The 27,719-nt window shown below is 47.0% G+C and overlaps 2 protein-coding genes across 8 annotated transcripts in view; one reads left to right on the forward strand and one right to left on the reverse strand.

The window, feature by feature from the left end:
* HTR4 (5-hydroxytryptamine receptor 4) overlaps positions 1-941 on the forward strand; it is a 66,281-nt gene extending 65,340 nt beyond the window's left edge. For 2 of the 5 annotated variants that reach the window (XR_004419483.1, XR_004419484.1), the window contains one exon: positions 426-512. Coding sequence is in view for 2 of the 5 variants with exons in the window: in XM_033072902.1 (XP_032928793.1) it covers positions 426-513 (88 nt within the window). In the remaining 3 variants the exon portion in view is untranslated. Of the gene's footprint in view, positions 1-425 lie in introns of all 5 variants that reach the window. The other 3 variants (XM_033072902.1, XM_033072901.1, XM_033072903.1) reach the window with 3 other exon arrangements.
* A 3,575-nt stretch (positions 942-4,516) lies between these two features.
* On the reverse strand, positions 4,517-27,482 carry FBXO38 (F-box protein 38). Of its 3 annotated transcripts, none has more exons than XM_033072900.1 (22): positions 27,398-27,482; positions 25,205-25,346; positions 24,086-24,219; positions 22,565-22,728; positions 22,061-22,226; positions 21,601-21,738; positions 21,190-21,327; positions 20,758-20,851; positions 20,366-20,496; positions 20,031-20,108; positions 19,584-19,726; positions 18,512-18,740; positions 17,982-18,098; positions 17,090-17,269; positions 14,995-15,666; positions 12,487-12,587; positions 12,212-12,314; positions 11,147-11,313; positions 9,455-9,600; positions 7,771-7,874; positions 7,438-7,551; positions 4,517-6,314 (listed from the first exon to the last, which is right to left on the reverse strand). In XM_033072900.1, exons 2-22 carry the CDS (start codon positions 25,330-25,332, stop codon positions 6,136-6,138), a joined length of 3,426 nt encoding a protein of 1,141 aa, XP_032928791.1. In that variant the 5' UTR covers positions 25,333-25,346; positions 27,398-27,482; the 3' UTR covers positions 4,517-6,135. The 3 variants fall into 3 exon arrangements, with proteins under 3 accessions (XP_032928791.1, XP_032928789.1, XP_032928790.1); XM_033072898.1 differs by having other exon boundaries at positions 19,938-20,108; XM_033072899.1 differs by having other exon boundaries at positions 19,938-20,108; positions 25,205-25,349; positions 27,398-27,478.
* Positions 27,483-27,719: the final 237 nt, after the last annotated feature.

The raw sequence follows: 27,719 nt of genomic DNA on the forward strand, positions 1-27,719 counted from the left end.
AATTGTGTTAGCTGCAGGGTTTTTATTACATGTTTATGGGCTGTTATTTTAACTAAGTGGGTAGTTTAAGCACACTATTTTTAAAAAACATATGTTTAACTTTTGTTATTATAAAAAAAATTATATTCATACAGAAAAGCTATTTTTAACATTATACATATAGCATTTATTCTAACATTTGCAAAAAGCCAACAATATGGGCAATGCAGCTCAGCCCAGAGTCCCAGCAGCTTCTGGGTGCTCAGGGCTTGCTTGGGCTGCTCCAGACTGAAGATCCCATCCCCTGTCACACAGCAAAGCAGGGATTCACTCACCCTCTGGATATTTGGGAGAGTCCCTCTCTGAAATACACTTTGGGCTTTGCAAGATTCTTGTTTTGCATCAGTTTGGTGTGGCACTGACAAAGGTTTGTGTTCCCCTGCCAGGTACACGGTTTTACACAATGGGCACCACCAGGAGCCAGAGAAGCTCCCCATCCACCCTGAGCCTGAATCCCAGGAGTCCTGCTCCTAATCCTGGTCCAGCAGAGAGAGAACAGATCCTGTCCTGGTCCTAATCCTGGCCCAGCAGATCCTGTCCTGCTCCTAATCCTGGTCCAGCAGAGAGAGAACAGATCCTGTCCTGCTCCTAATCCTGGCCCAGCAGATCCTGTCCTGCTCCTAATCCTGGTCCAGCAGATCCTGTCCTGCTCCTAATCCTGGTCCAGCAGAGAGAGAACAGATCCTGTCCTGGTCCAGCAGAGAGAGAACAGATCCTGTCCTGCTCCTAATCCTGGCCCAGCAGAGAGAGAACAGATCCTGTCCTGGTCCAGCAGAGAGAACAGATCCTGTCCTGGTCCAGCAGAGAGAACAGATCCTGTCCTGCTCCTAGACCTGGCCCAGCAGAAGGAGAACAGATCCTGTCCTGGTCCTAATCCTGGTCCAGCAGAGAGAGAACAGACCCTGTCCTGCTCCAAGTCCTGGTCCAGCAGAGAGAGAACAGATCCTGTCCTGCTCCTAGACCTGGCTCAGCAGAGAGAGAACAGATCCTGTCCTGGTCCAGCAGAGAGAGAACAGATCCTGTCCTGCTCCTAATCCTGGCCCAGCAGAGAGAGAACAGATCCTGTCCTGGTCCAGCAGAGAGAACAGATCCTGTCCTGGTCCAGCAGAGAGAACAGATCCTGTCCTGCTCCTAGACCTGGCCCAGCAGAAGGAGAACAGATCCTGTCCTGGTCCTAATCCTGGTCCAGCAGAGAGAGAACAGACCCTGTCCTGCTCCAAGTCCTGGTCCAGCAGAGGGAGAACAGATCCTGTCCTGCTCCTAATCCTGGTCCAGCAGAGGGAGAACAGATCCTGTCCTGGTCCAGCAGAGAGAACAGATCCTGTCCTGCTCCTAATCCTGGCTCAGCAGAGAGAACAGATCCTGTCCTGCTCCAAGTCCTGGCTCAGCAGAAGGAGAACAGATCCTCTCAGGATATCCCAAGGATTCACCAACAGCAGGGCTTGAACATTCATCCATCTGCATCATCCTGGTGCCTCCTGCAGCAAATTCCCAGCAATGTGCAGCTGTGGGAGCTGGGTGGGAGCATGGGGAGGGCCAGCAGTGCTGTCCCTGTCCCTGTGCTGTCCCTGTCCCTGCAGGAGCAGCTGGAGCACAGCTGGAGCTGTACCAAACCCTGCTCCAGGAGTGAGGGGTTCCCAGCAAAGTCAGGACACAGAACAGCTCCAAATCCCCGTGCAGGGACTGCTGCTGCTGCTGCTGCTCCCTCCCTGCTGCTCCCCTGCTCTGCTCCCCTGTCCTGGAGCTCTCCAGGTGTGCCTGAAGCCCAGCAGGGTGGGACTGAGCTGCTCCATCCCTGCTGGCCCTGCCAGGAGCAGCACCAGGTGTCTCCAGGAAAACCAGAGGAAATGTTTGCTCCCCTCTGGTTCCCCTCTCTGCCTCACCCACCCTGCAGAGCTCTGGACGTGCTTTGGTTGTGTTTCCAGCCCAGGAGGATTCCAGAGGGAGCTGAGTGGGAGCAGCAGGGCTGTCCCAGCTCAGAGCCATTCCCAGGGGAGGGGACAGAGCCCTGAGCTGTCCCCAACCCTCCCCTGAGCAAACTTTGGGCATCCTGAGCAGCAGGAAGGAGCCAGAGCCAGCCTGCAATGGATCACCAAGTGCCAGCCTGGAAAACAAACCATCCAAACCCTTTCTAGCTCCATTTGGAAGAGACACTTCTACTTTTCTTTGCCACCTTTATTTTTCTGTTTGTTGTTGGTCTCTTCCAGTTGAGGCAAGAAGTTTTCCAGACTTCCCAGTCCCCCATTTGCAAAGGTCTGAGTCCTCAGCTGCTCCCTGCATGTCGATGTTGCCACGTTCCTCTGAGCTGCTTCTCCCTTTGCATGGAAAGGGTGGGCAAGGCTCTAAATCCACACATTTGGGAAAAGGATTTTCATGCAGGATCCAGACCCTCGAGCCTTTTCAGGTGAAGATCTACCCCAGAGACGCCACCCTGAGCCTAGAAAATGGAATTGTACTTTGGCATAGCGTGTAACCATGTACAGATATTTTTAATGTACAAAGAAAAGCTGACATTATTTATTATTTTTTATCAGGAACATGTGGTTTTTTCATTAAAAGCTTCTAGACCAAGGAGCTTAACACTCTATGTATTATTATTTGGTAATATTTCTGTTGCTATGTGACAGGTATTTACTGTAAACAGACAAATCCTGCTTGGAACAAACAAAAGTGTTGCTCAGTAGGAGAAATGTTGTGCATGAGAAGAACAAGTGGATTCCTGGCCATGGTGTCTGACTTCTTTAAATGCTTCTTCCACAGCAGAGTCACTGAAAAAGCTTCACATCCTTTTCCTTTGGGATTCACAAGGACACTGGGCAGAACCAGCCCCAATATGAAGACAAGGCAGAAAATTGGTGGCTGTTGGAAAAAAGAAATTATTGATGTTTGTGGTGGAAGGTGCTCCTGGTTCAGCACTGGGACCTGTTTCTAGAGGGTTTTATTTAAAAAAAATAAAATTAATTCAACTTTTGACAGCAGAACAGTGAGTGAAAAAAAGCCATTGTTGAAAGTTTGGGGGAAATCCACCCAGGGCTGCTTCAGCCCTGTGATCCTTCCCCTCTGGAAGTGCCCACAGGGCTTTTGTTGGGATTTGGGCACAGATCTGCAGAACAGCTTGGCTTGGTTTCACCTCAAGTATCAAATTTCCTAAAGAAATCCTAGAAAACAGCTTTTCTCTGTCCCCATTGAAAATCTTGGTGTGAAATTTCCTGGAGTGAGAAGGAACCAGCAGCACAGGGAAGCCACAGGGAGGGGCCTGGGGTTCTGCTCTGTCCTTTAGGTGTTGATTTTTATGTGCATTAGGGAAAAAAATCTCTTTTTAATTGAAAATAAACTCCAGTTTCCCCAGGGCCAACATCCCCAAGGCTCTGTGGATGGCAGCAGTGGCTCCAATGGGCAACAGTGGGAAAGGCTCCAGTTCCCAACACCAAATTGTCACCTCTGATCCCTCAGGAGGCACCTGGCAGCTGCTGCTGAGGCACTCAGTGACCCCTCAGTGCCATCAGGGGGGGCAGAATTCCCTGGGCAGGGAGGAAAGGTCCCACTCTGGAGCTCCCTGGCTGCTGCTGTGCCCTCTCTGTTCAGGTTCTGCCCATCCTGGCTGGTGCAGCCCTGCTCAGTGATGTGTGCTGCAGTGGCTGCTCCTGAAAATAAAAACCTCAAATATGATTTTTGCCTTTCTCCTGAGTGAGGGGGGAAAGCAGCCCCAGGGAACTCGAGGCACACTCTGGCCTTTCCCTGTTCACCCTCTGTACTGTTTGGATGACATTTCCCAGGCACCTGAGCCTCTCCCAGCTGGGATCTCTGCCTCCTTTTCCAGGAAAAGCAGAGCCAAAGTCCTGTCAGACTCAGCTCCCCACCAGAGCAAGCTCCAGCTGCATTTCCCAGCCCTGGGAGTTCTCATTTCTGCTCTGGGAGGGACACAAACCCAACCCAGATCTCACTCACCCAGTGCTGCTGAGCCAGGGCAGAAATTCCTGCTGAAGTTTTCCCCAAAGCCACATCCAGGAGGGAAGCAGGGCACAGAGGTGATGCAGGCAAAGTTTCCTTTATCATTTCCTTTCCTTGCAGGTCAAGGTTTCCCTGGATACCCAGATCAAACATCTGTTTGGGGGCTGTGGATGGATCCCTTTGTCCCACAGGGGCAGGGAGGAGCTGAGGGGCCCAGCTGGAATTGCTGTGCTGCAGGAAGGGCAGGGGCAGTGTCCCCTCCTGTCCCCTCCTGCCACACCCCAGGGACAGGAGGGAAACTGGCACAGAAACATCTGGGACCCTCCCTGGCCCTGGGGATTGAATAAAATGCCCAAATCAGCCATGGAAGGGAGAGAGGAGGAATCTCAGAGCCAAAAATCAAATCCCAGGCAGACCCCAGCCCCTCCCTCCCCTCTGAGCCCTCAGGAGATGGATTCAGGCTCTGCTGGGAAATGGGTGTCACATTCCAGAGGTCAAAATCACTGCAAGGTTCAGCTTCCAGAAATACTGAATATAAACAAACACTTTATTTGTGGAAATACTTCTGCAAAAGGCTGCAGTGAGGAGATACCAGCTGGAGATTGGTGCAACACTCCAGAAACTCAGCAACATTTTCTGGTCTGAAATGACAAATCTGACAGAATCAATGACTCAGAGGACTTGAAACACTTCTAGAAAGGGTCACAATTGTTTTGGCTGAGTATCATTGAATACATGATCTTAATTAAATATAATTAAATATAAGAGTTCTAATAAACCATTGACTGGGATTACAGCAAATGCAGCAACACTCACATTCCCTGGGGTTTAGTGCTCCACCTCCAGGAGGAAAAGCTCCCCTGAGGCACCACTCTCCTCCTCTTAGCCCAGGTATTTCCAATTTCACATTTTTCCCCAAGAATTCCCACAGAGAGGCTGAGAAAACCAACACTGGCTGTGCTGTGTGGAGCAGCTTCACCTCAATTTTACAGAGCTAAACATCCCAGAAATCCCCATGAGCCACATTTACCCCAAATTCAGAGAGTCACCATCAGGATGATGATAAAAAATTGGACAAAATGATCTAAACTGTACAGCTTTTACCTCAGGAAATGTCATTTTTCCAGGCTGGTAACACCAATTTTAAACAAGCATGGATGAGGGAATTGGCTTTTGCAAGGTCTGAAGCCCTGTGAGTGCCACACCAAAATGTGCATTTTACACCTGCAGTGGCAGCAAATCCCCAGCAAACACCTGGGAGCACCTTTCAATCCACAGCACACGCACTGGCTGGGGCAGTTTTTAGTGAAAAACGTGGAAAATGTGCACTGAGGAGTGAGCAAAGCCAGCCCAGAGCTCCCTGTGCTGCCACTGCCACCTCCCCTCCCCTGCCTGAAAACTCAGCTCAGCTTTGGGCACATTTCTGGTCCAGCCAACAATCAACAACTTGATTTGCACAAACACACCATGAGAATGAAATCCAACAGTACAAAATGCTTGAGAACATTCTGTCTCCAAGGTGCTACACATGGGGGTTTCCTTCCCCCCAAAAATGGGTTGAATACCTCTAGAAATGACCACAGATCACCAAATTCTCTTCTTTCATTTTTTTTTCCTGCTTCTGGCCTTCTTTGCAACAGCTGGAGAATGCTCTGACCCTTCCAAAAATGCACACAAGACACCGAGGTTGTGCTCAACAGGTTTACTCAGACTGGACTCTTAAATGCTCAAGAAAAAGGCACAGATTAAAAGAGACTCTGGTGACTCTTTTGAACACAGCAAATGGAATTGTTGTTTAGAAGGAAAAAAAAAAAAATACTGCTATGAATTGTATGGGCTGAAAAGTTCAAACGCTCTTCCCCGTTCCTAATTATTTGCCTTCATTAAAATGGAACTTAAATTAAATTGTATAAACATATGAAATAAAGTCTCAGTATTAGGAAGGTTTTTGTTTGTTTGTTTCCTCTATGTACAACTCTTAGTATACAATTTGTACTTTCCATTTTACATTTAACTACATCCTGCTGGCCCAGGGAGAGCCCTGCTGGGAAATGCTTTGCATTTAGGGAAAAAAATAATAATTAAAAAAAAAAAATCCTGCTTTTTCTTGGCCAGCAGTGCCAGGGGAGGGAGGAAGGGCAGCCCTCAGATGTAGTCATCCTCCACAGGCTCCCCATTGACATCACAGTAGTGGATGAAGATGGCCACGACCCTCTGGAACACCCCTCTCCTGACCTGGCGCAGCTCCGAGATCTCCTCGCCGATGGTTTCCATGCAGATGTCAGCTGAGAGCTGCCCCTTCCTCCTGGGGGCATAGATGGTGGCTGGGAACAGCAGGAAAAAAAAGAAATGCACTTCTGGGGCAGTTTTCACCAATTTTTTTTCACTATTTTTTTTTCCAATTTTTTCTCAATTTTTTTCAATTTTTTTCTCCATTTTTTTCTCAATTTTTCCCATTTTTTCCCATCATTTTTTTCCCCCATCATTTTTTCCCCATCATTTTCTTCCCCATCATTTTTTCCCCCCATCATTTTCTTCCCCATCATTTTTTCCCCCCATCATTTTCTTCCCCACCAAATTTTTTTCCCCCACCCATTTTTTTCCCCCACCCATTTTTTTCCCCCCCACCCATCTTTTCCACCAATTTTTAAAGGTTTAATAAAAGACTGCAGGAGAGAACTGGACTTTTGACCATTAAATTAATCAGATTATGTAGAAGCAGGTTGTTCATTACTTAACTGATTATGCAGCTTATTCATTACTTAAATGTTTTATAAACAGCAGCAATTAAGGATAAAGCAGCAGAGGTCTCCTTCATTTTCATGGTTTTAACATCCTGACTCTTTTAACATCCTGACTTAAATACTTATCATTTTTCTCAATTTTACTTATCAATTTTATCACTTCAGCCTACATATTGAACTACAAGCATCAAGTCAAGCTAAAATAAAATTAAATTACATCCGTCCAAAATAAAATCTTCAAAAAGAAATTAAAATAAAACCAGAGAAAGGTACAGAAAAAAAAAATAAAAAATCTCTTCCTCATTCTCTAAACTGGAGCTGGATAAGAAAATCCAAACCAGGATCAATTAAGAATACTTCTAATGAAGATTTCAGGATGTTCCTAATTAAGTAATGGAAGAACATTTTTTTCTCTGCTGCCAAGCAAGGTTTTTAATTGAGCCCCATGCCCTGCCCACCATCAAATCTCAGCAGACAAGGTCCTGAGCAGAGAATTGATTCTAACCCACATCATCTCCACCCTAAAGTCCAGTTTTTAACTTTTATACCAAATCCCTGTGACTTTTCTCACTCCTCTCCAACCCAGCTTAACAACAGAGCTACCCAGAGCAGCCTAAGGAGCAGAAATCTGAAAAGAGCAAGGGAAGCATTGCCAAAAAAAGCAAAAAATAAAAAAATTGAAAGAAGGAGCCGAGTTACTCACTCCTCTCATCATCCTCAAAGTCGTATCTGGCGTAGCTGTTGGGCTCTGCTGTCCTCAGGGACCTCAGCCAGGGGAAGTCAGTGATCATGGAATAGGGAGCACCATCCACAATGCCTGCACAGGACAGGGACAGGTGAGAGGGAGAGGAAAATCCACCCAGAGCTCCTCAAATCCCTGCTCATTTATTGCCCCCACAGCTGGGTTCTCCATTTTTCACAAGGAATGTTCTCTGTGCAAAGCTGCTCCTCTGAGCAAGGGGCTGAGCAGGAGCAGGAGCTCCCCAGGAATTCTCATCTTCCAGGGTGGAAATGTTCCTGCCTCACAATTTCTTACCTTCCAGGGTGTAGATGTCCCTGCCCCACGGGTACTTGGGGTATTTCTTCAGGTCCTCCTCGGTCCTGGTGGCCTCAGGGAAGAACTCATATTTGATCAATTCTCTGGGGAAAAGGAGGGAGAGGTTACAGCCAGGAAATAGGGACTGGGGGCACAAAAACCTCATGAGAAATCCTAATAAATTCCCTTTAATGAGGCTGAATCCATGGAAAAACTGGCCCAAGACCCTCACACCAACTGAGCATCCCTCCCTTCCCTTGGAGAGCAGCCACAGCCAGCAGGGACAGCTCAGATCTGCTGGGGGAGATCCCTGGGCAATTCCTGCTGCTTGAGCACTGACTGAACATCACCTTCCACAAACCAACAAACCAGCACCACTTCTTGGAACAAATCCCTCTCTCAAAAACAACTTGTTCTCAGCTTTGAAGGTATTTCCCAACTATTCCAACACCAATGGGATGCTCATTGCTGGAGAACTTAGAGGGTTTTCCATATGGGTTTACAGTCTGTTTTATTATAGAATTTTATAAAAATATAAAATCTTATTCAAATCTTATTAAAAAACCTTGACACTGAATTTACACTGCAAGTGTGGAGCTGCAGCTGCTCCAGGCTACCCTGGCAGTCCCTAGAGGACAAACTAGAACACTAATCTTAGAGAAATTAGACTTTTAGTTAAAAGTTAGAAGAAACTGAACTTGAGATAGTTACCTGAAACTTAAATAATTGATTGCCTGTCAATTTATGTTTGCTCAGCTGTGCTTGCACTGGGAAAGGATGAAACTAGCAGTTAGGTCCAAAGAACACAAACAATTGCAACCAGAAACTCATTCTTTGCAAAAATGGAGTTGCCCCAAAGCCATTTGTATTGTCACTGATAGAAAAAGTCAGGGTGATGAAGACTCACCTTATTTCCTCCTTTTGAGACCCCCCTCCCCAAAAAAATGAGCCCAGACTTAATTCAAGGAGTCAACCACGCTGCTTAATTGCCATTCCAGCTAATTACCATGGGAAGTGGGATGGGAGGGGCTGGGATTATGAATATGGATTTTGTGGCTTTCCTTTTTTTGGTCCCTGGTGGGATTTGCCAGGACCAGAGAGTGCTCACATTTAGTTCTCTCAAAGCTCACATTTAGCCAGCAGAGAAAGACCTGAGGCCTTACTTGATGAGTTCCACAGAGTTTTTATTCCATGGGAAGGGTGGTCAAGAAGATTCTCCCAGAACAAAGGGCACACAGCCATATTTACAGGTTCAGGGAGGATTCAAACTACAGCCAATAAATGTTTATCCAAAGAACAGCATCCAATCTAAGTGAGAAGTTCTAAAGGTGAACTGACCAATTACACAAACTAATTTCTAACCAATTATCTTCCAAAGTGTTACAGAGTGACCAAATTCTTAAGGAATTTGGCTCAACCTTTGTATCTAGGATACCTTATCTATTATAGCAAGTTCCAGTGGAAGATGGCTTTGGAGGAATTGGATCATCCACAATTTGTTTGAATCTTTTGCCAATAAATAACTCTGTGACCACCTGGAATTTTACAGTGAGTATTAGAGGGTTACCCCTTGCTGAATAAACACCCACTTTGTAACTTTAAACTGTCAGAGAGTATTTTGTCCTCACACTGAGGATGGGGTCAGACCATCTCAGCTCTGGCTCAGTGCTGAGCCCACACTCACTGGTTGATGTTGGCTATGGTGTCCATCCAGCTGCGCACCCGCACCTTGTTCCGCACGTTCGGGGGGTTGCTGAACTCGTGGATGATGCAGATGTGGTAGGGGTAGGGACCACTGAAGATCTTCTGCTCCAGAGACAGGGTGTCCACCTGGGGACAAAGCATCAGAAATGCTGGGATGGGTTGAAGAGTCAAAAGTGAGAGGAATGTGGGATTTGTATTTATAAACGAGCAGATAAAACCAGCACTGAGAGATAAAAGAAACAATGGGATGGATTCCACTGATTGGAATCAGTGAATGTTAAAAGATATTTGGAATCAGTGAATATATTTGGAATCAGTGAATGTTAAAAGATATTTGCATTTACAAACAAACTGCAGGTTTGCTGATAAATGAAATTGCTTCTTTCATCTTCCAATACCCAATGGGGGAAACGATGAATTCTGTAAGAATTAAAAATGAAAAGGGAGGGTTGGACATTAGAGGGGAATCTCAGGTATCAGGGTTTGGGAAGTCTGAGCCTCTCAAGCACCTCAGCAATGGGGACAGAGAGAGGGAAATTGGGATAAAAAGGAGGCTGAGCCCCCAAAAATCTGAGAGATCCCAGGGGGTGCCCCATGGCCTCTCCCTTTATTGGAATAAAGCAAAAGGGACTCCTCTGGCTCCTTTTTGGACACAAACCTCTGCTGTTTGTGGATTCATTTTCCTGACAAGAGCAAACAGATATGGAGCAAATCCCCAGGAAATGCAGCAGTGGGGGAGAATTTTAACAGCACAAATAAACACAGGACTGAGGGGAGAGAAACTTCCCCAGGGCAGCTTTGCCAATTTATCTGAACTGGATGGGAAATGTCTCATTGCTGATGTCTTTCCCAACTCCAATGTGGAAATAAACTCCACAGAATTACAGAATGTGGTCTAAAACTCCATTCATTGCTCAGAATTTTTGTTATGAAGAGGGGATCAGTGATTTGGGGTTTTATTCCCATCTAATATTTTTACCACTGTCTTTTAGGAGATGTGGTTTCAAAGCAAAGAGGATTTTATGGATTTTATGTACAATCAACCTTCCCTTGTTGGCAAACCAAGACAGGAGAGGAGCAGCACCACAGAGGGGTAAAGTCCAACATTCCCAACCTTCCAGATTTCAATGAAACCCTCAGAAATCCTCATCAGTGATCAGAAATCCTTATCAGTGATTGACACAAGTCCCTCAATGTCCCTGCTGCCAGGGGGAGCAGGGGGTGGCTCTGAGTCCCACCAGTGTCCTGCAACACTGCAGCATCCCAAACTCTGCAGTTCCTCAGTCTAACAGGACCTGGGCTCAGGATTTCAGCTCCATGCTCTGCTCACACACAGCTGCAAGGAGCACCCAGGTCCTGCCAGTCTGAAACGAACTCAAGGCATCTGTCCTAGGGTGGCTTTGTGCTTCTATCCCCAAACATCTGTTCTGCCTATGCTGGATATTAAGCCCTGCACCTTTAAGAGTGCAGTTTACAATCTCCTCTAAAGCAATGACTACTGGAGAGAGTGAATTTTAATATTTCATGTATCAGAGTATGTGAAAACCCAAGCAGCAGATTCTGCACCGAAAGCCTTGCAGGGTTTTAGACACCCCAAAGTCAGAGTGGAACATCTCCTGCCCCAGCTGCAACCCCTCCAGCTGTGCTCCCAGAGCCCAGGCTGCCTCTGCACCTGCTGCATGGGACGAAGGTAAATGATCCTGTTCCTCTCTGGGGGCATCCTGAGGATCTGATCCAGGACCTGATCCATGTTCAGCTTCTTGCACTGCGCGTAGTCGAAGCGATTCACCACGGGCGCGTTCTCCACCTTCAGGTGTTTCAGCACACGGCACCTCGTAGCTGGAAAGGGAAATAAAAACCCTCAGAGCCTCCTGGCAGACAATTTCAAGGCTGGTAGGTTTAAAAGAAGGCAAACAAGCAATAAAAGTAGAAAAAGATGACACAAGTATATCAGATATAGCCCAGCTCTTCATTTTTTTCCATATTATCATAATCAAACTTTTCAGCTGTGACCCTGCCAGAAGTGGCCTTTCAAAAGGCCATGTCAAATCTCATCTAATAACCTTTTCCTCCTGTGTTTCCTCTCACTGAAATGCTCTGTGGACAGCCACAACTCCCAAAATCAGCTCAAACACGGAGGATTGGGAGCCACACAATGGAAAATAAAATTGATTCCTAGATTTCCTCCAAAATCAATGTGTGTTCTAAGCATTCTGGAATAAAGAAATAATTCCTTTCTTGCTGCTGAGTAGACAGATCTCATGTCAGAAGGTGAATCTTCATTGAGATGGTGCAGAAAACAATAAATGACCCCATCCAGGAGCTGTCACACCCTGCCATGTGAAACTAATGCAACCTAAGCACTGAGAACAGATTTTTATTGTGTCAAGGAGCAGAAGTATCACCCTGTCAGCTGAAAACCCCACGGGGGAATGAAGAAATGAGAGAAAAACAAGGTACTCAAACTCATTTCATCAACTTCTAATTACTGTATTAGCACTCTTCAATAAACATCTCATCTCCCTAATTGTCAGATCATCTCAGCTGTTGATTCTCAGATATTAATCTTTATTAAAGCTGTTACAGGAGCTATTCAGAGTGGGAAGCAGCAATATTTGGAGTTCTAATTCACAGCAATGCAGCTGATGAATACAAAATGAGCAGTGGCCTGACTGAGCTCTCTCAGAAGTCCCAGGAATGGCAGAGGGAGGAGGCAGCCCTGCCATGAAGCACATACCATGGATGAACATCATTTTGGGGCAGTCTTTCAGCACCAAATCTGTTATTCCACAGTTGGTCAGGGTGATTCCTACCAGGTTTTTGGATTTCAAAGTCAATACCTGGGGAAAAAGAAAAAAAATAATAATAAAAAAATGTATGAAAGGGTAAAAATGAAAGAAAAATCAATTGAATTTTATAAGATAGAGGAAATATGGATGAATATAACCCAGCCTCAGCTGGCAGCAGGTGTTCTGGGGACAGAGCTGCAGGGAGGGAAGGAAAAGCCCTGACCTGAACATGATCATCCTCAATCACAGGGTCACTGGTGCTGGTGGATTTGTCAGCTGTCCTTTTCCTCTTGGTGGTTTGCCTTGGCTTTGGCTTTGCTACTTCTGGAAACAAAAAACATGGAAAAAATCTCTGCTCCAAGTCAGGATAAGAATCTTTCCTCTGCTCCATGCCAACTTTTCCCACACAGGTAAATCCAAACTCCTGCCTGGATTGAAAACAAATCTCTCCTTGCTCAAGCCCCACTGCCAGCTTTGTGGTTTTTTAAGTGGTTTAACTCACTTTAGTGAGTTATTTAACTCCATGAAGTTGTTTTACTCCCAATAAATAACTTTAGAGGTGAAAAGCCAGGAATGCTGAACCTACAGCACACAAAGATGTGGAGCCAGGAGAAGAAAAGATTCATGGTTAGGTTACACTTGAATCTCAGCAGGAAACAGAACATCCTTGACAAGTACAAGACCCAAAATAGCTTTAATGTTTAAATAGCAGAAATTATCTCAAACTTCTGGAAAATCTGTTCTCTGTAACTGTCACAAAGTTTTTCCTAATATTGCAAAGGAGCTGCTTCTACCTGCAGAACACCTGAGGTGATTTAAGTGCTGTTAACACTTGGGAGAATTAAATAAACTGGAAAAACACCAAGATATGAAGTTTGAACCAGGAATTTGCCCTCAGTCTTCCCTACCTCCAACACTCCCAGTTGGGTAAGCAGCACATTTCATTTTCCAGTTTCATTTTACCTGCCAGATATTCCCAGCAAAGAACCCTGGACATGTGAGGCTGTGCCAGACTAAAATGATTATTCTGGAAACCAAGTATATTTGAAAGAAACACATCTGTTGTTTCCTCCCTTCATTCCAGCCCTTCAGGGGTTTTATTTTATGTCAGATGAACAAAACAATGATGTGGAGCATGAAGGACAATTCTCAGGAAGTTTGGTCACCCTGCCTGAAACACTTGGGAGCAGAAGCCAGTGCAGCTCCAAAAGCCTGGCTCAAGTGTAGTGATGACTTTATTGATTGGTAAAGCACCAGTTTAAACCTTTGCCTTCTGGTTCAGATCTAAGTGTAGCTGCTGCCTTTTAACAACTTCTGTTTCAGTGAATCACAGCTTCACAGGCAGGGCTACCAAAAATTTGCATTTTCAAAGGAGGAAAGCAAATACAGTAATTTCACAATTATAAACCACACATCTGGGTGTTGGCAACTGTCTTGGGTTCCAGTACAGGCTGTGATCAAAGGTTCTGTTCTATCAACATCTGCTGAGGGTGGGGCAGTGATCCTGATCTCTGTGGGAGATATTCTGCTAATGGGCATCCATTGAAACCAGGCAGGGCAGTGTTCTTTATCTCATGGGATATCTCCTGTTCATGGCCATGTTTATAAACCAGCTGGGGCAGTGTTCTTTATCTCCATGGGATATCTCCTGTTCATGGCCATGGTTTATAAACCAGCTGGGGCAGTGTTCTTTATCTCATGGGATATCTCCTGTTCATGGCCATGGTTTATAAACCAGCTGGGGCAGTGTTCTTTATCTCATGGGATATCTCCTGTTCATGGCCATGGTTTATAAACCAGGCAGGGCATTGTTCTTTATCTTTTCACAACCCATCCTTCCTCCAGCCAGTCATTTTCTGCTCATGGCCATTGAGTCCCACTGTGGCACTGATAAAATTACTGCATCCCATTGGGAGTTGCTCCAGCCAGGGGGAAGAGCCCAACATTTCTTACCAAGATAAAAACAGAGGTTTTGGGACACTAAGGGAGCCCCTTGCTCCACTGGACTCCAGAGGAAAACCGGATTTCTCCACATCCCCACTGGAGCTCCGGAGGGAAACTGCACCTTGTACAGGAGCACTGCTCCAGCTGAGCCACATCTGTCACTGCAGGAGGATGCAGCCACCATGGGATGGGACTGCTGCCAACACCCTGCCTGACGGGTGTCAGGTTGTACTCTGACTGTGTCAGGGTTTGGGGTTTGTTCTTTGTAGTGCTGTATTTCTATTTTAATTTCCCTAGTAAAGAACTGTTATTCCTAATTCCCATACCTTTGCCTGAAAACCCCATGATTTCAAAATGATAATAATTTGGAGGGAGGGGGTTTACATGCTCCATTTCACAGAGAAGCTCCTGCCTTTCTCAGCAGACACCTGTCCTCCAAACTAGAACAGTAACTTTTTGTTCTTTGTCCATATATAATATGCGCTTCCGGGTTTGGACCAAAATTTTAGTCAAAATGGTGCAGCTTATAATGGTGAAATTACTGTACTGGTTAGAATGTATGGAGAACACAAAGAGCTGCATGGAGGAAAAGATCAGTGGCACTTGCAGAGAAAGCTGATTTGCCCTGGTGATGGCACCTCTGTCCCATCAGGCTCTTTCTCACCCCTCGGGTTTAAATCCCTGACCAAGCTGCACATCAGAGCTCCCAGGGGAAGCTGCAGCTGCTCACAGCTGTGCCATGGCAGCTCTGCACACACTCAGCCCTTACTCAGTGTGTAAATCCTACCTGGCTCTGACACCAGAGGCACGTGGGACAGCCTGCTCCTAGCCCGGGTCAGGGGTCTCCGTGGATACTCCTCCTTGCAGTGCAGCTCCCAGCCCGGGGGCTGCGTGCTCTGCTCCTGGCTGCCAGCCCCACAGGCACTCCCACTAGTCCTGTGATCCCCAGGCTCTCCTGCAGCCCCACAGCCTGGCAGTGTCCTCAGTGCAAAGTCCCCACTGGTGGAGGGGCTGTCCCCACCACACCCCCCGCTCGTCCTGCGCTGCCCGGCCCCGGAGGAGCAGCGGGAACACACGGAGCTCTCCTCGGGCTCCCTCTCACTGCATCCATCCCTGCTGCAAGGGGAGCAGCCACACTGCCTGGGCTCCTCTGCAGCTGCTGGGCTGGTGCCAGCAGAGTGGCTCTGGGCTGCCTGGGCACAGTCAGGACTGGGAGAAGCAGCACTGCAGGAGCTGGACGCTGCCGTGGACGCCGGGGCGCTGCTGCAGCTGCCGTAGGAATCCTTGCTCTTGCTCCTCTCAGGCATGTCACTGGCTGCTTTCATGTCAGCTTTGATCTGCTCACTGGTCACCTGGCAGCCCTTCTCACAGCTGCTCTCCTCCAGGGGGAACTGCTTGGCCTGGCCCCCATGGCTGCTGCTGCATCTCTTCCTCAGGGGGGTCTTGCCTTTGCCGCTCACTGCGGGAGGGAAGGGAGGGACAGCAATGAGAAACCCCCAAAGAACCTGAGTGTTCCTGATGAGAAACCTCCCATGAACCTGAGAGCTCCTGATGAGAAACCTCCAAAGAACCTGAATGTTCCTGATGAGAAACCTCCCATGAACCTGAGTGTTCCTGATGAGAAACCTCCAATGAACCTGAGTGTTCCTGATGAGAAACCTCCAAAGAACCTGAGTGCTCCTGATGAGAAACCTCCAATGAACCTGAGAGTTCCTGATGAGAAACCTCCTCATGAGAAATCTCCAATGAACCTGAGTGTTCCTGAAACACAGGGCAGCCCAGAGCCCAAGGCCAATCATCCCATGACTGGGAATTGTGAGTATTTGTGGCTGCTGCTGCATCTTTGTAACACCTTGCAGCTGTTTCTGGAGTGATGTGCTGAAGGGTTTGCCACACAAAAATATCAAACTGTCCCCCAGCAGCTCACTGGTCACACAATAGGAAAGGCTCTCTGATAACAGAATCAAAGAATACAGAATAGTTTGGGTTGGAAGGACCTTAAAGCTCATCCAGTGTCACCTCTGCCATGGGCAGGGACACCTCCCCCTGTCCCAGGCTGCTCCAAGCCCATCCAGCCTGGCTTTGGGCACTGCCAGGGATCCAGGGGCTGCTCTGGGCTGTGCCAGGACCTCACACCCTCACAGGGAGGGATTTTTTTCTAATTCTGATCTAGAGAGGTTTCTGTTTTCTGAAACATGAGGAATACATCCTTGGAATCAAACAGGAACAGGCAGGGCTCAAGTTCCTGTTTCAGCAGCAGCCCTCAGCTCCCCCTCCTGGGTCTGGGCAGTGCTGCCAGCAGTAACAGCAGTCTCAGCTCTCAGGTGAATAAAAACCCACACAAATCATAACAGAATTTAATCCTAGGATTCCTGAGGTTGGGAAATCCCTCCCAGCCCATCCAGTCCCAGCTGTGCCCCATCCCCACCCTGTCCCCAGCCCAGAACACTCAGTGCCACCTCCAGGAATTCCTTGGACATTCCAGAGATGAGGATCCAAACCTGCCTGGGCAGTTCCAATCCCTGAGCACCTTTTCCATGCAGGAATTCCTCCTGAATGTCTGTCTTAATCCTCTCAGCTCATTACAACACCCCAAGCCTCAAACTCTCAATATTGGCAGTACAAAAGTTGATACAACAGATTCTTTCCCCACTGAAACCACAACTGACATCCACACTGTCAGGTTTGGTAAATTCTGCCCACTTGGGAATCCCAAAGCGGTTTCTGATCAGTGCAGCCCCACTCTTTGTGTTTCTGCACAAGACCAGTGCTTGGAGCTCAAAATATGTCCTTGCACCTTCATTCTACATTCCAAACCAGGCCAGAAATGAACCTGCACCTCAAGGAAGTCTCAAGATTTTTCAAGAATGAATGCTGCCCACCTGAAGGTTCTCTGGTTTCCACTGGATCCCTGCTCTTCTCTTCCCCATCTGAGTAACTCTGTGCAATGCTGTTGGAGATGCAGACTCTGGAAGTGCCCATGTTTTCCTCCTCATCCTCACTGTCTGAATCATGGATGGTAATAGGAGCTGCTTTTACAACAGGTTGAATTCCACTTGGTCCTGAGAAGGAGAATATCAATATTTATGTAAAAATTAACCAAGCACTGATTAAAGGGCTGAAAAACTTTTAGCACAGCTTGAAAAACTGGTAAGGAATTAATTGGAGTTAATTTAGCCACTCATTCTGTGGGTCTCTCATTGAAATCTAAATGGGAGAAGAGCAAAATACTGCATTTCAGCACTAAAACATTTTGTTTTGGAAGGGGAGGAGTGTCACAATGGAGTGTCACTTCATGGTGTTGGGATATTCAGTAGAAAATTATATTGTCCAGCAAAAAGTGGCAATAAAAGAAATCAAGACTTTGTGTCACTAATATAAATTAAATTGACACTGGAACAAGTTGTGCTGGCTTGAGAAAAAGCAAAATCAACCCAAGTGCTGCAGTGAAAGAAATAAGGCCATGAACACCACAGAGCAACAGGACAAGTTCATTCAGGCCTTCTGCCTTTTATTATACTGAGCACAAAAACCAGGCTTAAGGTCAAGGTATTTCCCTGCATAGGCAAAGAAAACTCTGGGCTGTAACAAAGAATAAACTCCCTCACTCTGGGCTGTAACAGAATGAATTCCTTCACAGCACTAAGCTGTGCTAACATCATCATTCACAGAATCAGACAACCTAGCTGAGCAAAACATCCAAAAGCAGACTCACAGTGGAAAATTATTCCCTCAGGGAGACAGCAGGAGTGATTTCTTCCCAAACCCAGTTACCTGCTTGCTCCTCATCCACCTCCATGGGAACAGCCTGGCTGGGAGCTGGCAGCTCGTCCTGGGCCTGCCCAGCAGCCTCCCCTTCCTCCTGTGCCACCTCCTCCATCTCATTCAGGGCTGCAAAGGGCAACAGGAAAAGGAAACAGAATTGAGAAGCCTCAAACACACACAAGAAATGAATAACAACTGCCTTGATTCCCCCTGGGTTGCACAAAGTCTCTCACAGATTTTCTACACTCTGTAACCAAAGCCCAGCCTAACTTCTGGGGTTTAGTTCACTCAGAAAAGATTAAAGCTCCACACCAGGAGCTGAAAGAGCAACAAGATTTCCATGTATATTCCCATCTTCACCAGGAGCTTGGTTGAGTGGGAATGCTGATAAAATCTTCCCAAAAAAGCTCCTCCAGGATTACCCCCAGCTGCAAATCCCAACAAAGCCTCCCAGGATGACCCCCAGAGCCCCCAGGATGACCTCTAGCTGTAACCCCCTCAGAGCCCCCCAGGATGACCCCCAGAGCCCCCAGGGTTACCCTCTGCCCCAATCTGCTGCTCCTCAGCAGGCCCCTCCTGGTGCAGCTCATTCTCCTCGTTCTGCTCCTCGGGGTGCTGGTGGTTGTTGTGCTGGATGTTGGGGTTGTTGTTGTTGTTGTTCTGGTGGTTGTTGTTGTTGTCATTGTCATTGTTGGAGTTCTGATTGCTCACCAGGGCAGAGGAGACCCCAATTCCTGTGCCTGCACTTAGGCCCACACGAGCACAACCCTGAAAACAAAGAGCAGAAATTCAGATTTAAAAACCCAGACTTGTTATCTCAACATTTCCCAAAGGCACCAGGAAAACCAAGAACCAGGGATCTGTCCCTCACATTTCCTGATTACAGAACTCCATCTTCAGGCTGGCAACCCAGAACCCACACTGTTAAACTCCTAATGAAAGGGAAAGTCCTCAAAGCACTCCATTTGAATCTATTAATTGTGTTAATCTATTTATTTGCTGTGGGGTCATGATATGAATACAAGCAGCAGATCAGAGTCTTCCCAGCACACAGCAGTCTCGAGGTAAATTGGTCATTAATTACAGCATTAATGACCAAAGAAGGTTTTACACTTTTCATTGCCTGCCAGCAGCTTACCAAAAATTTGTGTTACAGTGTGGGAGGGGACAGTGTGAAGAAATAAAATTCCTAAGCTTTGAAAGCACTTGAAAAGGGAAACACTACCCCCATTTCACCCAGCAAAAAATCATTAAAAAACCCTTAGTATTATAAAGAGGCCTAAATATAAAAAGTAGCAGCAGAGTGAAATAACAGCAGAGACCTGGTGAAAATCAGGGAATTTCACTTTCAACAGAATCAGAATTTTATTTTCTGTTGACTCCTTGTCACTGCTCCCATTTGCAGAAGCAGTATCACTCTCCCAGCACATCATGCTAAAAGCTACTGCAAACCAAAGTCATTAATTACCAAACCCTTCAATTATTCTTCTCTTTACCTCAATCTCTTCAATTAATGACAACTTTGAGAAGAGCACACTGGATTACCAATGAAATGGAAACAAACACAAATCCCAGCAATGAGAACAAGCCAACCCACTCTCTGGAATTTACCTTTGGAGGCTCTCTAAACATCTGGTCCAGAGAAATGAACTCCAGGCTTGGCAGTAACTCGATGAACTGACTGAAGGAGTCCAGCTTGATGGCGTGGCACCTCACCAGGGTCAGGTCAACCAGGCGGCTCCACCTCGAGTGGTCTGGGAACACAAGAGAGGGATTCCTCAGGGATTCCCACCTCACTCCCTGTTTATCACCCCCTTCTCATCCTCTGGATCTCCATCCTGCTCCCAAAGCAAGCATCATCTACTGTACTTACTAACAACAGAACAAGCAGTACTAGAGCAGAGAAATTCTGGTTTAGCACAGAAATTCATATAATAGCTCTGAAATTTCAAAGGTGTGCAATACCTGTGATCCAATTATTTGGGTTATGTAGATGTGGGCAGTTGTAAATGACCAGATACTTGATGAAAGAAAAAACTTCATTTACAGCTTTCATACCAATATCTGTAATAATTCCTGGGTTTTCAACCACATCAGCCAAGCCGTACCTCACCAAGTCCGTACTCGTCATTTTACCTAGAAAAGAGAGGAGCAGACACAGCAGTAAATTTGCCTTTTATAGCAGGATTTTCTACCTCCTTATTGATCACATCATTCCTTTAATAAAGCTCAGCTCTCCCAGTTTCAGGGAGGGAGGAAAAGCAGCTCTGGCTGTACGAGATCAGCAGCCTCAATGTGCCACATTAATATTCTTATTAATCACTGAGAACACGATGAAAACACAGCAATTTCTGTGACCCTCATGGCTTTTATGGATATTAAAAGTGTCATACACTGCAGTAAAAACTCATCAACGTAGCCTAGGTGAAGAGTTTCAAACTGTGGGAATTCCAGTTCAGCCATCTTCAAAGCAGAAAAAACACCATCTTTGGTCAAGGAAGGCTGGATCCGCACTTCGTGCAACCTGCAGGGAATTCACAATTGCTCCTATCAAAATTCAGCCCAAAACACAGAAAACACTCAGGAAGGTGCCCTGTTCTAACACAACACAGAATCTGGCAGGACTCAGAAGGTGCTTGCCAGTTATTTTAATCACAGAACCCTCTTATGCAAAGTTTTTATGTGTATTCCTTAAACTATGATGGTTGTTCTGTCTCTTGGATGTCATTTCTAAGATTATTTATTTTGAAAAAGGAGAAGCAAAGAGAGATCTGAAGGGAGGTACCTTCGTGCAGCAGTTATGATGAGGTAGCCAAGATCCACTTCAAGTGCATTCTTGCAAGCTCCCAGAACTATAGTGTGCAAATTCCTGAAACCACCTGGCAAACAAAGAACACCCTGCTCACACCTCAGCCCCACATCACAGCCCTCAGCCCCAAACGTTTGCACCAGTGCTGTCTTGACCTTTCTTAGCAAATCAAAATCAAATATTTGCACCCAGCTCCTCCAGTCCTGGTTCTGCTCATCAACAAATGCAGCTTATTAAGAGTTAACTGCAGGTAGAATATTAAAATTATACCCAATACAGAGCATATTTAGCACTATAGTTCCAAACACTCAAAAAGAATATGCTACAGACAAAAAAACCCAGAATTTGCTAAAGCTTTGATTAGCTGATTGATTTTTATTTGGGTGTGAGGGATTTGGAGCTGCCCACCTGATCTCCAGCTGTCTTCTACCACGTGCTGGATAAGTCCTCCAAGAAATGGAACACGGACCAGCTCCAAGTGCTCCAGATTCCTGGCAGAAGCCAGGCCTGTCACCAGGGGAACGTACTTCAGAGAGTTTGTGGGTCCTGCACACAACAAGGCCACAGAGACACACAGATTGTTCACTTCTCCCTGAATTGTGCCATAGAACTAAAACACATCCACACACAGCCATCCCTCCAGAGCAGGCTCAACAGAACCACACAGCACCAAGAAAGGGACAGGACAGGGAGAGATTTCTGTCCAACACCACAAAGCAAACAAGGGCTGCTCTCAGAATGTGGAATTCCAAGACTTTTAACAGAACCAGATTTCCTCCATGCTCTACCATCCCCTTCAGACAGAAGAATCCCTCTTACCAGCACAGTTCCTCATGACAAAAGCCCGTAAGCTGATACAAAGGAAATCTTTAAAAGGCTGTGGTTTGGTGAGTCTCACCCACTTCAAATAAAGGTGCCTCAGCATTGGGATACAAGGAATCTCAGGGACATTCACCCCTAATAATACATAAACAAAACAAACAAACATTTTAAACAAGCTTCAAACTAATGCTCTGCATGACAAATCCCTGGCTTTCAAAAGGAAGCTTTTCTGTGGCTGAGAAAAGCTGTGAACACTTGAAACACAAATTCTTCACCTTGGTTTGTCAAGAATTCTTTACAGCTTGCCCTCTGCACCTGCTATCAAATAACCAGCTAAGATCTCCAAGATGCCACAGCCCAAACTCCCTCTCCTCCAAAGAATTACAAATCTGCAGAGTTTCAAAGCCTTTAAATCCACCTGTGTTGAAGCCAACTCCTTCACCACGACCACACTCACCTACTAAGTGCAAAGTCTGAATTTTAGCTCCTATAGGAATTTTCAGCTTGTTCTCAGGAGGAATTGGAAAAGCACCATTACGATTACGAAACTTCCCTAAAATGTGGACTTGGGGCATGTATGTCCAAATAGCTTCCACCAGCTCTAAATGAGAGGTCTCAACACCCTGGATAAAAGGAAGCAAAGCAAATGCTCTAACACCAGGTCAACAACAACATCCTCTTAACCATGTAAGCTACAGAATGCAGTGTTATTTCACTTTGCATTTCTAGCAAGACTTGTCTTTTTCAAAGCTGAGGGATCAGAGCTTTAATTCCTGGCTGGGCTTAAGAGCACCTGGGATTCCCCTTGGTGCAACTAAAAATAGTTGTCATTAGCAAACAGGGTCACAGTTAACTCCTCCCTGTGCAGCCAGGCCTAAACCAAAGCCCTGGAAACACCAAGTCCCTGCCACACATTTTTAACAGTGCTCAAGGAGGTTCCCTCCCAAGTCCAGCCACTCACCAGCAAATTTGGACAGGCCTGCAAAGCCTCTAAAACTCCAGGAATGCTGAAAGCTTCGTGGCCACGGACTCGGCGCCTTTCCAGATACCTGGGATGAAGACCATAAAGTTGTTCAATGTCTGGCATCTTCCTCAGCAGCGTTAGGAAGCTGGAATCAGTGAAACCTAAGACAACAACAACATGGTATTGGTGTGGCAGCAGACACTCAGCTGTGCAGGGAGAGCCAAACACTTCTCTCTTCATGTGGCACTACAAGTTCTGGGATGTTGAAAAGATGCACTTGGTGAAGCAATAGATTTTGTTTTACTTCCACATTCTAGAAATCATGACCTAAACACTGCCTTGACTTCTGCAGGTTTGCCACAGGTTTCCTTCAGAGGAGCTGCAGGGCTCACTGTGCTCTCTCCCTCCTCACATGAAGCTTTGTGGGTCTGTTTTTCCTGGAATTCCATTTATCAACTCCATGGCTCCAAAAAATCCCAGCTGGATCCCTCATTTCAGTTCACTATTCACCACAGCTCACATTCCTCACAGAAACAGGATGGTTTCTTAAAGCAAAGGTTTATTTTATTCTAGTGAAACACAGCACATAAAAAGGATCTGAACTGGGTAAGTTACTTGTATTTACACCTGCTCAACACCAGCCACAGTCAATTTGTAAATCCTCTCACCAAACCCCAGCAGTGCAATTTAAACCCAACAGAAATCCTGGTACTCACAGGGCTCATCCAGACTGACAAATTTATCTACTGATCTGCAGGAGACCCGAGGTGTGACATCACAACTTATCCTCACATTGTTAAGTGCTGGCAGTTGAGTTCTCTCTCACTCCACTGTATTTTTTTGCTGCCTGCATGCAAACAGCCTCTTCAGGGCATTACCCCTGGATAATCTCCCTTCCAACAATCAAACACAGATTGTACTGGCAGGTGGCTACAGAGCACAAGAATCCCAGAATGAACTGGGCTGGAAAAGACCTTTGAGATCATCAAGTCCAACCTATGACCTAATACAGCAACACCCCAGGTTTGTGTTTGCACACAGACAGAAACTTGGCAAAGCCATTCCTCAAGGGAAAGAATGGCAGCATGCAGGCAATGCCAGCTTGGTTGTGCACAGGTGAGAGGCAGGAGCAGCTCACCTGAGGGCATGGAGCCTCACCTGAGGGTATGAACCCTCACCTGGGGGCATGGAGCCTCACCTGTGGGCAGGAACACCCACCTGAGGGCATGGAGCCTCACCTGAAAGCATGAACACCCACCTGAGGGCATGAACACCCACCTGAGGGCAGGAACTCTCACCTATGGGAATGAACACCCACCTGTGGGCATGAACCCTCACCTGAGGGCATGAACACCCACCTGAGGGCATGGACATCCACCTGAGGGCATGAACCCTCACCTGAAGGCACAAACACCCACCTGTGGGCATGGACACCCACCTGAAGGCACAAACACCCACCTGAAGGCACAAACACCCACCTGAAGGCACAAACACCCACCTGAGGGCAGGGACTCTCACCTGTGGGCATGTACTCCCACCAACGCCCCGCACACAGATCCACCACCTTGACCACGCGCAGGTACAGCGTCACCGCCTCCTTCAGCTTCCGGGACAGGCACTCCATGCACATGATGTCCTGCAAGGGCAGGTACCTGGGGACAGCAAGAGCAGCCCCTGTGAAGCACAGCTGCCACAGAGCTGGCACAGAGCTGGCACAGCCTGCCTGCAGCCAAGGGGGCATTTCCAGCCCTGTACAATGTTGTTTGTCAGGCTGTAAATTCAGTTTTGCTAAGCAGGGTGACTCAGCAGTTTCTGACACTGAATATGGAATACTGACACAAATTTTAATAGTTAAATGCACAGATGATTTGGTTCTCTAGTAAATCAGAGAATCACAGAATGTTTGGGTTAAATCTTAAATCCTTAAATCTCACCCAGTGCCACACTGCTGTGGCAGGGACACTCCCACTGTCCCAGGCTGCTCCAGCCCCATCCAGCCTGGCCTTGGGCACTGCAGGGATCCAGGGGCAGCCACAGCTGCTCTGGGAATTCCAGCCCAGCCCCTCCCCACCCTCCCAGGGAACAATTCCCTCCTTAAACTTCATTTAAACCAACCCAAACCCTGCTGACCAAGCCATTTGCCTGCTTTGATGAAGCTACTTTCTTTTTCCAGCACATACTGCAGCTCAATTTCCAAATATTTTGGAGAGCTGCTGTTTTGTTATGTATGAACAACTTCTTGTGTTTTGGATAACAGGGCTGAGTGAACATCTGGGAGAAGGACTTTGATCTAGGGGAGGTCACATCCCCATCCCAGATCCCTTCTGCAGATGCAACAATTCCCAAACAATCACCTCAGCTGTGCCCTACCCTAAGTGTATTTCTGCTCTAAAATCAATACACAGAATTAAACCACTTATTTATTTCTTTTTCATTCTAACATTCATGACACTCACACAAACTAATTTTCAGTTGCCAAATGAATTTTGGAGACTGAAAAAAACATTTGTCATCCCTTTTTTATCCATCAGTCCACTCGTGGTACAGCCACCATTTACTGTGTCACATAAAGTTGGAGAAAAAAATCAAGAACTCTAAAATAATAAGCACTAAATTGATTTCTGACAAGCTGCTCACCTAAAGATGTGGCAAAGCACTTCATGAGAGAGTTGGTTCATGTAATCTTTTGGCTCCTCAGCTTTGGTAGACTCTGCCCCCTCCGTGCTCGCTGCGCTCGCTTTCACAGTTTTCCGCCGGGGCCCCATCTCTGCACCGAGCTCTGCTGGGAGGAAATGGGCACAGTTATGAAATTCAGGGCAACTGAAACACAAAAGGGACACAGCAGAGGAGGGGACAGCAGCTCAAAAAACAAGCTGTGGTTTGATTAGACAGAAGGGCTCAGACAGAACCTGAGGATTATCAGGTAAACCAGACAGACCCTCTCAGCTCAGAGAAAAATCACCGCAGGTTTAACCACAGATCAATCTTCTTCTGAATAAAAAAACCTTCAGAGATCCCACCCTGAGATCAAGACAGCCACAGGGGAGCTGTGCACAGATCACCAGCTCAGCACCAACTACAACATTCCAGCACAAAATAAAAGTCAAAAATCTGTCCAGCAGAAAAATGATTTATTTTTCTTGTTTGGAAAAACAGGCTCCTGATCACTCCCCAAAAATGCCTCAAAGCAGCTCCTCTTCGAGGTGAGGACACCAAGTGAAATATTCAGGGAGCTGAGTTAAAGACCAAAGCCATGGAAAAAGTGGAGTCATTGTTTGAAAGCAGCGTGGAGGATGCTCTGCTCCTTCCTGACTGTGACCTCCACACACACACAGGCACTGCAACCACAAAGCTTCCACAGTTATCATGAGAGACAACAAATCAGAGACTGAACTAGAGATGAGCTCGATGCTAACAGAAAATCACCTTCTACAGATGGGAGAGATCCTCCCATGACTGCACCTGCCAAAGATTTCCTTTATTCCAGCACAAGAACGAGGTGAGCAGAGCATCAGCAGCTCACTGAACCTGAGCTCAACAGGCTGGGTGCCCAAATTCAGTGCATTGAGGAAAAACAACACGTAAAAAAAAGCAGCTTTTGGAAAAGCTTTCAGCAAGGCCTCTGTGACAACAAAATGTGAAACACTGACAGCTTCACTGTCATCTAATTCCTGCCAAACACCTGGTTTCACACAGTTTGGGTGTATTTTAAATTACTAACTGCATGTTACCATGACTTGATCTGAAAGGGGGATATTCAAACAATAAATCCCCACTTGGATTGATTGCCTGAATGGATCTCTGCTCCTCTGGATTGGGGGAATTCTCCAGCCAGGAGTAAATTTGTCTCATTTTTGCATTTGTTGTTCCTTTAGGGGTAGGCTGGGAGGGCTCAGTTTGGGGTGATCAACCTCATCAAGCCCAAAATTAATTATTTATAGATTTAATTCCAAGGAAAACATTGATCCCAGTCACCTGGGATAACTCAGGTTGAACAGAGGATTGCAACACAAGCTCAAAACTTCCAGACTGGCACAGCCACGTGCTGGGTACAATCCAGCAGGAAAGAGCAGCAAAAGGACTGGGACAAAAGGTAACAGAAATAAAAATATTAACAATCAAAGCAGGAAAAATCCTCCAAGACACAATTCCAACGAGCACCACCCGGCCCTGCCACCAAGGGGGAAAAGCAGGATTTGTGTCTATGAGTCTGCAGTTTCTGCACAATAAAAGCTCCTCCTGGGCTTGTTCTGAGCTAATGGGCACAGCTTTAACACCTCATTCTACACTATCGAGCTGACCCCATTTAAAAATAAAAGACAAGTTTCCACAGCAAAAAGGGCTTGACATAGTCAATAAAGCAAATAGGATTTCGCGGCCCCCACCTCAATTAATTCCCGACAATAAACGTCGCATGAAACAACAGCTCGACATGCTTTATTCTGGGTGAATAAACATCCCACGGACCTTAAAAAGCTTTAAAAACCATGGGGAGACTCCGTAGAAAGGAAAAACGAGGAAAATCGCGGCGGGAGCAGCCAGGGACGGCCTGGGAACAGCCCGATCCAGAGGGGCGCTCCCGGAGCGGAGCGGAGCGGAAAAGGCGAGGACGCGGGGATTTGTGCCGAGATAAGCGAAGGAAAAGCAGCTGTGCCCACAGCCCCATCACCGCCGGGCACTCAGGGGAGACCCTCGGGCCTGTGACAGCGGGGCCGGCCCCAGGAGGGAGCGGCAGCCTCTGGGTCCCCGCCCCGCCGCCCCGGGGGCCGAGCCAGCCGCGTCCCCGCCCCCTGCCCCTCGCTGTCACCCCCTGGCCCTCGCTGCCCTCACCTGCCCTCGCTCCCCTCGCCGCCCTCGCCCCGCTTGTGGCCGCGGGGGAGCCCCGGCCCCGCTTCCTGCGCGGCCCCTTCCGCCAGCGCCGCCGCTTCCGCTTCCGGTCCCGCCGCGCTTCCGCTTCCGCCCCGCCGGCCCCGCCCCCGCAGCCTGAGGGCGGCGCTGAGGGCTCGGGGAGCTCCGCACACAGCGACAGCGATGGGTTCAATAAAAGTGTGGTTCAATAAAAGTGTGATTCAATACAGTGTTATGGCAGCGCGCGGTCACAGTCACGGCTGTGCCGAGCGGGAGGGACACACGGGCATGGAGCTGCGAGCAG

The sequence above is a fragment of the Catharus ustulatus genome, chromosome 15 (genome assembly GCF_009819885.2).
Source record: "Catharus ustulatus isolate bCatUst1 chromosome 15, bCatUst1.pri.v2, whole genome shotgun sequence".
In the NCBI taxonomy this organism is placed as follows: domain Eukaryota; kingdom Metazoa; phylum Chordata; class Aves; order Passeriformes; family Turdidae; genus Catharus; species Catharus ustulatus.

What these genes read in the sequence shown, in the direction of transcription:
- FBXO38 (XM_033072898.1), bottom strand. Translation starts at nt 25,332, where the DNA reads ATGGGGCCCCGGCGGAAAACTGTGAAAGCGAGCGCAGCGAGCACGGAG. An exon ending in AGAAGACAGCTGGAGATCAG is followed by an intron (nt 20,852 to 21,189) that starts GTGGGCAGCTCC and finishes TTTGTTTGCCAG; the next exon opens with GTGGTTTCAGGAATTTGCAC. An exon ending in CAAAATGATGTTCATCCATG is followed by an intron (nt 11,314 to 12,211) that starts GTATGTGCTTCA and finishes TTCCCTTTCCAG; the next exon opens with CTACGAGGTGCCGTGTGCTG.